The following is a 12,500-nucleotide window of genomic DNA, read 5'->3' on the forward strand; positions in this document are numbered from 1 at the left end:
GTCTCTGTCTCTCTCTCTCTCTGTCTCTCTCTCTCTGTCTCTGTTTCTCTCCCTCTCTCTCTCTCTGTTTCTCTCCCTCTCCCTCTCTCTCTCTCTGTCTCTCTCTGTCTCTCTTTGCCTCTCTGTCTCTCTCCCTGTCCCTCTCTCTCTTTGTCTCTCTCTCTATTCTTCTCCACATGTAATGAAATGAAGATGCGATAAGTTCCCTCTACTGGTAGAAGATAGCGTATGGATTCCCTGCTAAGAATCACCGCCTAAAGAAGACTGCCAATAGATACACCATGCATACTGTTATCTTAGCCTGAATCCCAAATGGCACCCTATTCCCTTTATAGTGCACTACTTTAGACTGGGATCCATAGGGTCTGTGGTCAACTGTAGTGCACTACTTTAGACTGGGATCCATAGGGTCTGTGGTCAACTGTAGTGCACTACTTTAGACTGGGATCCATAGGGTCTGTGGTCAACTGTAGTGCACTATGTAGGGAGTAGGGAGCCGTTTGGGACAACGATTTAGTGAATGTATTTTCTCTGTCTCAACTGCTAATCTATAAATAGAAGTTATTGAGTCTCATTTTGGTCCGGGGGGCCAACATCTCTGATTGGAGGATCAATATCCACTAACCAGTAACAATGACATCACAATGCCAACATCTCTGATTGGAGGATCAATATCCACTAACCAGTAACAATGACATCACAATGCCAACATCTCTGATTGGAGGATCAATATCCACTAACCAGTAACAATGCAAGTTAATTGTCTGTGAAGACAAGAAGACAAGTTACCGTACTGAACATCTGGACGGGGCGACTGGAACCTTCTAGAAAATATGAGACAAGCGCTTGGAAGTCTTTCTGAAAAGGGGGTTGGAGAATTGGGGCGGATTTTAAAATGGGGGGTTATTTCATAGTGACATCTCGTCTGCTCTCGAAGTGGCACAGAGACCCTTCTTTGTTGAAGCTGATAAAATGATTGTATTGATTTAGTTGTTTTGTGTTTCCTTTCCCCTTGTCATGTCTGGCTGACTTGAAGAGGAGGGTTTTGACAACAGTGGTTTGGGATCTACATCCTCCAGACTAGAAGTTGATCATATCCGCAGTGAAAAGCCTCTGTTTAGAACGAATGCATCTGTAAAGGGAGAGACATTTGTTTGATTCTTCTGCATGTCACTCACAGGTGACGAATACTAAAACAAATGGAATATACACTCTTTGATTTCTGAATTCCCCCAAGTCTCTAGTTGACATCTGAGTATCTGTTTATAAGTGTGTCTTCCTCCCCGCTACTCAGGTCTCTGAGGGACTGGGAAATACTGGGAGGGAGGGAGAGAGGGAGACTGGGACCAGACAGAGAGAGAGAGAGAGAGTGACTCTGAGAAATAGTTTGAGGGAGAGAGAGAGTGTACTTCCCCTCTGATTGTCCCAGTCACTTGTCCCTCTGAGAGGAGAGTAACAGAGCCGTGGGCTTTGTTTTCACGACATCTAAAGCATGTCTGCTCTCTGTTGTTTGAATAGCAGCTGCAACACACACACACACACACACACACACACACACACACACACACACACACACACACACACACACACACACACACACACACACACACACACACACATATATACACACACACACACACACACACACACACACACACACACACACACACACACACACACACACACACACACACACACACACCCAATAGTCCCTCATTAATCTTCCTTAGTCTTCATTAGAGCTGCCTTCCTTCCATCCCTTCATCCTCTATCTCTTCAATAACCCCTACCTCAACTCACCCCAAACCCCTGTGCCAAGATGATCCCTCCCTCTCCTCCGAGATGATCCCTCCCTCTCCTCCAAGATGATCCCTCTCCTCTACTCCAAGATGATACCTCCCTCTCCTCTCCTCCAAGATGATCCCTCCCTCCCTCTCCTCCAAGATGATCCCTCCCTCTCCTCTCCTCCAAGATGATCCCTCCCTCTCCTCTCCTCCAAGATGATCCCTCCCTCTCCTCTCCTCCAAGATGATCCCTCTCCTCTCCTCTCCTCCAAGATGATCCCTCCCTCTCCTCTCCTCCAAGATGATCCCTCTCCTCTCCTCCAAGATGATCCCTCCCTCTCCTCTCCTCCAAGATGATCCCTCCCTCCCCTCTCCTCCAAGATGATCCCTCCCTCTCCTCTCCTCCAAGACGATACCTCCCTCTCCTCTCCTCCAAGATGATCCCTCCCTCTCCTTTCCTCCAAAATGATCCCTCCCTCTCCTTTCCTCCAAAATGATCCCTCCCTCTCCTCTCCTCCAAAATGATCCCTCCCTCTCCTCTCCTCCAAGATGATCCCTCCCTCTCCTCTCCTCCAAGATGATCCCTCCCTCTCCTCCGAGATGATCCCTCCCTCTCCTCTCCTCTGAGATGAACCTCCCTCTCCTCTCCTCCAAGATGATCCCTCTCCTCTCCTCCAAGATGATCCCTCCCTCTCCTCTCCTCCAAGATGATCCCTCCCTCTCCTCTCCTCCAAGATGATTCCTCTCCTCCAAGATGATCCCTCTCTCTCCTCTCCTCCAAGATGATCCCTCTCTCTCCTCTCCTCCAAGATGATTCCTCTCCTCCAAGATGATCCCTCTCCTCCAAGAGGATACCTCCCTCTCCTCTCCTCCAAGATGATTCCTCTCCTCCAAGATGATTCCTCTCCTCCAAGATGATCCCTATCCTCTCCTCCAAGATGATCCCTCCCTCTCCTCTCCTCCAAGATGATTCCTCTCCTCCAAGATGATCCCTCTCCTCTCCTCCAAGATGATTCCTCTCCTCCAAGATGATCCCTCCCTCTCCTGTCCTCCAAGATGATCCCTCCCTCTCCTCCGAGATGATCCCTCCCTCTCCTCCGAGATGATCCCTCCCTCTCCTCCGAGATGAACCTCCCTCTCCTCTCCTCCAAGATGATCCCTCTCTCTCCTCTCCTCCAAGATGATCCCTCTCTCTCCTCTCCTCCAAGATGATTCCTCTCCTCCAAGATGATCCCTCTCTCTCCTCTCCTCCAAGATGATTCCTCTCCTCTAAGATGATCCCTCTCCTCTCCTCCAAGATGATACCTCCCTCTCCTCTCCTCCAAGATGATTCCTCTCCTCCAAGATGATCCCTCTCCTCTCCTCCAAGATGATCCCTCCCTCTCCTCTCCTCCAAGATGATTCCTCTCCTCCAAGATGATCCCTCTCCTCTCCTCCAAGATGATTCCTCTCCTCCAAGATGATACCTCTCTTTCCTCTCCTCCAAGATGATCCCTCCCTCTCCTCCAAGATGATCCCTTCCTCTCCTCCAAGATGATCCCTCTCTCTCCTCCAAGATGATCCCTTCCTCTCCTCCAAGATGATACCTCCCTTTCCTCTCCTCCAAGATGATACCTCCCTCTCCTCTCCTCCAACTTGATCCCTCCCTCTCCTCCAAGATGATCCCTCCCTCTCCTCTGAGATGATCCCTCCCTCTCCTCCGAGATTAACCTCACTCTCCTCTAAGATGATTCCTCTCTTCTGAGATGAACCTCCCTCTCCTCTCCTCCAAGATGATCCCTCTCTCTCCTCTCCTCCAAGATGATACCTCTCTCTCCTCTCCTCCAAGATGATCCCTCTCTCTCCTCCAAGATGATCCCTCCCTCTCCTCTCCTCCAAGATGATCCCTCCCTCTCCTCCGAGATGATCCCTCCCTCTCCTCTCCTCCAAGATATTCCCTCCCTCTTCTCTCATCCAAGCTGATACCTCTCTCTCCTCTCCTCCAAGAAGATCCCTCTCTCTCCTCCAAGATGATCCCTCCCTCTCCTCTCCTCCAAGATGATCCCTCCCTCTCCTCTCCTCCATGATGATTCCTCTCCTCCAAGATGATCCCTCTCCTCTCCTCCAAGATGATCCCTCCCTCTCCTCCAAGATGATCCCTCTCCTCTCCTCCAAGATGATACCTCCCTCTCCTCTCCTCCAAGATGATCCCTCTCTCTCCTCTCCTCCAAGATGATCCCTCTCTCTCCTCCAAGATGATCCCTCCCTCTCCTCTCCTCCAAGATGATCCCTCCCTCTCCTCCGAGATGATCCCTCCCTCTCCTCTCCTCCAAGATATTCCCTCCCTCTTCTCTCATCCAAGCTGATACCTCTCTCTCCTCTCCTCCAAGAAGATCCCTCTCTCTCCTCCAAGATGATCCCTCCCTCTCCTCTCCTCCAAGATGATCCCTCCCTCTCCTCTCCTCCATGATGATTCCTCTCCTCCAAGATGATCCCTCTCCTCTCCTCCAAGATGATCCCTCCCTCTCCTCCAAGATGATCCCTCTCCTCTCCTCCAAGATGATCCCTCCATCTCCTCTCCTCCAAGATGATTCCTCTCCTCCAAGATGATCCCTCTCCTCTCCTCCAAGATGATCCCTCCCTCTCCTCCAAGATGATCCCTCTCCTCTCCTCCAAGATGATCCCTCCATCTCCTCTCCTCCAAGATGATCCCTCCCTCTCCTCTCCTCCAAGATGATCCCTCCCTCTCCTCTCCTCCAAGATGATCCCTCCCTCTCCTCTCCTCCAAGATGATCCCTCCCTCTCCTCTCCTCCAAAATGATCCCTCTCCACTCCTCCAAGATGATCCCTCCCTCTCCTCTCCTCCAAGATGATCCCTCCCTCTCCTCTCCTCCAAGATGATCCCTCCCTCTCCTCTCCTCCAAGATGATCCCTTCCTCTCCTCTCCTCCAAGACGATACCTCCCCCTCCAGTCCTCCCTGAGCTCCTGTACTCCACGACCCCTCCTCTCTTTCATGACTAGATGTTCCACCTCTCTCTCTTTTCTTACCTTCATCTACTCCATCAGCTTTAACAATGTGAGCAGATTGTCTTGCTCAAAAGGCACCATTCATTCCACTTTATTTCTTGGTGATGGGCTCTACTAACAGCTTGTTGAGCAGCTGACTCCATAGTGCCCTCTGGTGGCTGATTGTTATAACGAGCCAACACTACTCTATGGTGCAGCATTGTTTGTGTGTTCTCTATAGAGCAGCCCTTGGTAGTAACCTGAGTGTTGTCTGACAGCTGACTCCATAGCGCCCTCTGGTGGGTGATTGTTATAACGAGCCAACACTACTCTATGGTGCAGCATTGTTTGTGTGTTCTCTATAGAGCAGCCCTTGGTAGTAACCTGAGTGTTGTCTGACAGATGACTCCACAGCGCCCCCTGGTGGGTAATTATGATAATGAGACATTACTTTTCTATAGAGCAGCCCTTGGTAGTAACCTGAGTGTTGTCTGACAGCTGACTCCACAGCGCCCCCTGGTGGGTAATTATGATAATGAGACATTACTTTTCTATAGAGCAGCCCTTTGGTAGTAACCTGAGTGTTCTGTGTGTCTCTCTTTTCCAGGTTCTAGGTCTGGTGGAGAACCAGAGTGACTGGTGCCTGGGGAACCATAATAACCTGAGTGTTCTGTTTGTGTTTTGTGTTCTAGGTCAGCAGGTTCTAGGTCTGGTGGAGAACCAGAGTGACTGGTACCTGGGGAACCATAGTAACCTGAGTGTTCTGTTTGTGTTCTGTGTTCTAGGTCAGCAGGTTCTAGGTCTGGTGGAGAACCAGAGTGACTGGTACCTGGGGAACCATAGTAACCTGAGTGTTCTGTTTGTGGTCTGTGTTCTAGGTCAGCAGGTTCTAGGTCTGGTGGAGAACCAGAGTGACTGGTACCTGGGGAACCATAGTAACCTGAGTGTTCTGTTTGTGTTCTGTGTTCTAGGTCAGCAGGTTCTAGGTCTGGTGGAGAACCAGAGTGACTGGTACCTGGGGAACCTGTGGAAGAATCACCGGCCCTGGCCCGCCCTGGAGAGGGGCTTCAATACAGGTGAGAGACACACAGAGAGGGGGGACAGTCAGTGAATTTTCTACATCTTCAATACAGGTGAGAGACACACGGAGAGGGGGGACAGTCAGTGGATTTTCTACATCTTCAATACAGGTGAGAGACACATGGAGAGAGGGGGGACAGTCAGTGGATTTTCTACATCTTCAATACAGGTGAGAGACACACAGAGAGGGGGGACAGTCAGTGGATTTTCTACATCTTCAATACAGGTGAGAGACACACAGAGAGGGGGGACAGTCAGTGGATTTTCTACATCTTCAATACAGGTGAGAGACACACAGAGAGGGGGGACAGTCAGTGGATTTTCTACATCTTCAATACAGGTGGGAGACACACAGAGAGGGGGGACAGTCAGTGGATTTTCTACATCTTCAATACAGGTGAGAGACACACGGAGAGGGGGGACAGTCAGTGGATTTTCTACATCTTCAATACAGGTGAGAGACACACGGAGAGGGGGGACAGTCAGTGGATTTTCTACATCTTCAATACAGGTGAGAGACACACGGAGAGGGGGGACAGTCAGTGGATTTTCTACATCTTCAATACAGGTGAGAGACACACGGAGAGGGGGGACAGTCAGTGGATTTTCTACATCTTCAATACAGGTGAGAGACACACGGAGAGGGGGGACAGTCAGTGGATTTTCTACATCTTCAATACAGGTGAGAGACACACGGAGAGGGGGGACAGTCAGTGGATTTTCTACATCTTCAATACAGGTGAGAGACACACGGAGAGGGGGGACAGTCAGTGGATTTTCTACATCTTCAATACAGGTGAGAGACACACGGAGAGGGGGGACAGTCAGTGGATTTTCTACATCTTCAATACAGGTGAGAGACACACGGAGAGGGGGGACAGTCAGTGGATTTTCTACATCTTCAATACAGGTGAGAGACACACAGAGAGTGGGGACAGTCAGTGGATTTTCTACATCTTCAATACAGGTGAGAGACACACAGAGAGAGGGGGGACAGTCAGTGGATTTTCTACATCTTCAATACAGGTGAGAGACACACAGAGAGGGGGGACAGTCAGTGGATTTTCTACATCTTCAATACAGGTGAGAGACACACGGAGAGGGGGGACAGTCAGTGGATTTTCTACATCTTCAATACAGGTGAGAGACACACGGAGAGGGGGGACAGTCAGTGGATTTTCTACATCTTCAATACAGGTGAGAGACACACAGAGAGGGGGGACAGTCAGTGGATTTTCTACATCTTCAATACAGGTGAGAGACACACGGAGAGGGGGGACAGTCAGTGGATTTTCTACATCTTCAATACAGGTGAGAGACACACAGAGAGTGGGGACAGTCAGTGGATTTCCTACATCTTCAATACAGGTGAGAGACACACAGAGAGAGGGGGGACAGTCAGTGGATTTTCTACATCTTCAATACAGGTGAGAGACACACAGAGAGGGGGGACAGTCAGTGGATTTTCTACATCTTCAATACAGGTGAGAGACACACAGAGAGAGGGGGGACAGTCAGTGGATTTTCTACATCTTCAATACAGGTGAGAGACACACAGAGAGGGGGGACAGTCAGTGGATTTTCTACATCTTCAATACAGGTGAGAGACACACGGAGAGGGGGGACAGTCAGTGGATTTTCTACATCTTCAATACAGGTGAGAGACACACGGAGAGGGGGGACAGTCAGTGGATTTTCTACATCTTCAATACAGGTGAGAGACACACAGAGAGGGGGGACAGTCAGTGGATTTTCTATATCTTCAATACAGGTGAGAGACACACAGAGAGGGGGGACAGTCAGTGGATTTTCTACATCTTCAATACAGGTGAGAGACACACGGAGAGGGGGGACAGTCAGTGGATTTTCTACATCTTCAATACAGGTATGAGACACAGAGAGAGGGGGGACAGTCAGTGGATTTTCTACATCTTCAATACAGGTGAGAGACACACGGAGAGGGGGGACAGTCAGTGGATTTTCTACATCTTCAATACAGGTGAGAGACACACGGAGAGGGGGGACAGTCAGTGGATTTTCTACATCTTCAATACAGGTGAGAGACACACGGAGAGGGGGGACAGTCAGTGGATTTTCTACATCTTCAATACAGGTGAGAGACACACGGAGAGGGGGGACAGTCAGTGGATTTTCTACATCTTCAATACAGGTGAGAGACACACGGAGAGGGGGGACAGTCAGTGGATTTTCTACATCTTCAATACAGGTGAGAGACACACGGAGAGGGGGGACAGTCAGTGGATTTTCTACATCTTCAATACAGGTGAGAGACACGGAGAGGGGGGACAGTTTAGGTCACTTTATTCGCAACGATAATGAATAACTTTATTCACAATGATAATGACTAACTTTATTCGCATTGATAATGACTAACTTTATTCACAATGATAATGGCTGACTTTATTCACAGTGATAATGACTAACTTTATTCGTATTGATAATGACTAACTTTATTCGCAATGATAATGACAAACTTTATTCACATTGATAATCACTAACTTTATTCACAATGATAATGATTAATGTTATTCACATTGATCATGGCCAACTTTATTCACAATGATAATGACTAATGTTATTCACATTGATAATGACTAACTTTATTCACAATGATAATGCCTAACTTTATTCACATTGATAACGGTTAACTGTATTCACAATGATAATGACTAACTGTATTCGCATTGATAATGACTAACTTTATTCACATTGATAATGACTAACTTTATTCACAATGATAACGACTAACTTTATTCACATCGATAATGGCTAACTGTATTCACAACGATAATGACCAACTTGATTCACAATGATAATGACCAACTTTATTCACAATGATAATGACTAACGTTATTCACATTGATAATGACTAACTTTATCCACAGCGATAATGACTAACTGTATTCACAATGATAATGACTAACTTTATTCACATCGATAATGACTAACTGTATTCACAACGATAACGACTAACTTTATTCACAATGATAATGGCTAACTTTATTCACATCGATAATGACTAACTGTATTCACAATGATAATGGCTAACTTTATTCACAACGATAATGACAAACGTTATTCACAGTGATAATGACAAATTTTATGCACAATGATACTGGCTAACTTTATTCACAACGGTGATGACTCACTTTATTCACAATGCCAATGACTCACTTTATTCACAATCACAATGATAATGACTAACTGTATTCACAATGATAATGACCAATGTTATTCACAGTGATAATGACTAACTTTATCCACAGCGATACTGACAAACTTTATTCACAATGATAATGACTAGTGTTATTCACAGTGACAATGACTAACTTTATCCACAGTGATAATGGCCAACTTGATTCACAATGATAATGGCTAATGTTATTCACAATGATAATGAATAACATTATCTGTAACAATAATGACTAACTTTATTCACAATGATATTGACTAACTTAATTCGTAATGATAATGACTACCTTTAAGTCATGTGACCTCTGTCCCAGGTGTGATCTTGCTGCTGATTGGGTCTGTTAAGTCATGTGATCTTGCTGCTGATTGGGTCTGTTAAGTCATGCGACCTCTGTCCCAGGTGTGATCTTGCTGCTGATTGGGTCTGTTAAGTCATGTGACCTCTGTTCCAGGTGTGATCTTGCTGCTGATTGGGTCTGTTAAGTCATGTGACCTCTGTTCCAGGTGTGATCTTGCTGCTGATTGGGTCTGTTAAGTCATGTGACCTCTGTCCCAGGTGTGATCTTGCTGCTGATTGGGTCTGTTAAGTCATGTGACCTCTGTCCCAGGTGTGATCTTGCTGCTGCTGGACCGACTGAGGAAGCTGCGGTGGGAACAGATGTGGAGACTGACAGCAGAGAGGGAACTGATGAGCATGTTGTCTACATCACTGGCTGACCAGGTAACACACACACACAGAATCATAAACACACCTTGTATTGAACTACTTGAACCATTAAAACGGCTGGATTATCACATTTCAGAAGTCAGTATTTTATGGTAATGAAACACTAAGGAATTTATTTAAGAGCTGCTGCCAGCTGATATTAATGACCGGCACGTTTACCATGTGGAGACAGAGATGAGACTGGAGACAGAGATGAGACAGAGATGAGACAGAGATGAGACTGGAGATAGAGATGAGACTGGAGATAGAGATGAGACTGGAGACAGAGATGAGACTGGAGACAGAGATGAGAATGAGATGAGACTGGAGATAGAGATGAGACTGGAGATAGAGATGAGACTGGAGACAGAGATGAGACTGGAGACGGAGATGAGACTGGAGACAGAGATGAGACTGGAGACAGAGATGAGACTGGAGACAGAGATGAGACTGGAGACAGAGATGAGACTGGAGACAGAGATGAGACTGGAGATAGAGATGAGACTGGAGACAGAGATGAGACTGGAGACAGAGATGAGACTGGAGACAGAGATGAGACTGGAGACAGAGAGTTCAGACCTTCCCATCTCTATCTGTTAACTACACTAAGGTCTGATCTCTCTATCTGTTATCGACACTAAGGTCCGATCTCTATATCTGTTAACTACACTAAGGTCTGATCTCTCTATCTGTTATCTACACTAAGGTCTGATCTCTCTATCTGTTATCTACACTAAGGTCCGATCTCTCTATCTGTTATCTACACTAAGGTCCGATCTCTCTATCTGTTATCTACACTAAGGTCTGATCTGTGTGTGTGTCTGCAGGACATCTTCAACGCCGTGATCAAACAGAACCCCTTCCTGGTTCACCAGCTGCCCTGCTTCTGGAACGTCCAGCTGTCAGACCACACCCGCTCTGAGAAGTGCTACAAGGATGTTTCAGACCTCAAGGTGAGTTGAGCATCTCACACACAGATGGCAGCTGTTTCCATACACCCTCTTTGTCCGTTGTGTGTGTTTGTGTGTGTGTGTGTGTGTGTGTGTGTGTGACAGCAGAGTAATGTCGGCATCATGCCCCCTGCTCCTTCCAGATGCTTCTACTCTCTCTGACTGGTCTGTCATCTCTCTGATTCTGACGGGCCTGTCATCTCTGACTGGCCTGTCATCTCTGTCTCTCTGACTGGCCTGTCATCTCTGTCTCTCTGACTGGCCTGTCATCTCTGTCTCTCTGACTGGCCTGTCATCTCTCTCTGTCTCTCTGTCTCCCTTCTTCTCTCTCCCCCACTACAAGTGATTAATTGGAACTTGTTGTGAAGAACAGGCACTTAGCACTTTTCAGGAACCTCTATCTAACCATCTCACTCTGTCTCTCTCTCTCTCTCTCTCTCTCTCTCTCCTCTCTCTCCTCTCTCCTCTCTCTCTCTCTCTCTCCTCTCTCTCTCTCTCTCTCTCTCCTCTCTCCTCTCTCTCTCCTCTCTCTCTCTCTCTCTCTCTCTCCTCTCTCTCCTCCTCTCTCTCTCTCTCTCTCTCTCTCTCTCTCGTCCTCCCCTACAGGTCATCCATTGGAACTCTCCTAAGAAGCTGAGAGTGAAGAACAAGCATGTAGAATTCTTCAGGAACCTGTACCTCACCTTCCTGGAGTACGACGGAAACCTCCTGAGACGAGAACTCTTCGGCTGCCCCAGCGAGACAGACCACAACAGCGAAAACGTATGTGGAACTATACTGATCTAGTGTCAGTTTAAATACAGCACTGAGAATGTAGGTTCACCGATACTGATCTAGAGTCAGTTTAAATACAGCCCTGAGAATGTAGGTTCACCGATACTGATCTAGAGTCAGTTTAAATACTGATCTACAGTGCCTTGCGAAAGTATTCGGCCCCCTTGAACTTTGCGACCTTTTGCCACATTTCAGGCTTCAAACATAAAGATATAAAACTGTATTTTTTTGTGAAGAATCAACAACAAGTGGGACACAATCATGAAGTGGAACGACATTTATTGGATATTTCAAACCTTTTTAACAAATCAAAAACTGAAAAATTGGGCGTGCAAAATTATTCAGCCCCTTTACTTTCAGTGCAGCAAACTCTCTCCAGAAGTTCAGTGAGGATCTCTGAATGATCCAATGTTGACCTAAATGACTAATGATGATAAATACAATCCACCTGTGTGTAATCAAGTCTCCCTATAAATGCACCTGCACTGTGATAGTCTCAGAGGTCCGTTAAAAGCGCAGAGAGCATCATGAAGAACAAGGAACACACCAGGCAGGTGTGTTCCAAGCTTTAAACATCCCAAGTTCCCTGTATCCCTCCCAGCTCCATGTCTAGTTCCCTGTATCCCTCCCAGCTCCATGTCTAGTTCCCTGTATCCCTCCCAGCTCCATGTCTAGTTCCCTGTATCGCTCCCAGCTCCATGTCTAGTTCCCTGTATCCCTCCCAGCTCCATGTCTAGTTCCCTGTATCCCTCCCAGTCCAGCTCCATGTCTAGTTCCCTGTATCCCTCCCAGTCCAGCTCCATGTCTAGTTCCCGGTATCCCTCCCAGCTCCATGTCTAGTTCCCTGTATCCCTCCCAGCTCCATGTCTAGTTCCCTGTATCCCTCCCAGTCCAGCTCCATGTCTAGTTCCCTGTATCCCTCCCAGTCCAGCTCCATGTCTAGTTCCCTGTATCCCTCCCAGTCCAGCTCCATGTCTAGTTCCCTGTATCCCTCCCAGTCCAGCTCC

The 12,500-nt window shown here is 47.3% G+C and overlaps 1 protein-coding gene across 1 annotated transcript in view; it reads left to right on the top strand.

Moving 5' to 3' along the window:
• LOC109887189 (LARGE xylosyl- and glucuronyltransferase 1-like) overlaps nucleotides 1-12,500 on the top strand; it is a 210,686-nt gene that overhangs the window by 173,651 nt on the left and 24,535 nt on the right. The window contains 4 exon segments of the mRNA XM_031815405.1: nucleotides 5,742-5,846; nucleotides 9,672-9,784; nucleotides 10,597-10,722; nucleotides 11,326-11,481. Coding sequence (XP_031671265.1) covers nucleotides 5,742-5,846; nucleotides 9,672-9,784; nucleotides 10,597-10,722; nucleotides 11,326-11,481 — 500 coding nt within the window.

Source organism: Oncorhynchus kisutch, unplaced genomic scaffold, assembly GCF_002021735.2.
Source record: "Oncorhynchus kisutch isolate 150728-3 unplaced genomic scaffold, Okis_V2 Okis09a-Okis19a_hom, whole genome shotgun sequence".
Classification (NCBI taxonomy): Eukaryota; Metazoa; Chordata; class Actinopteri; order Salmoniformes; family Salmonidae; genus Oncorhynchus; species Oncorhynchus kisutch.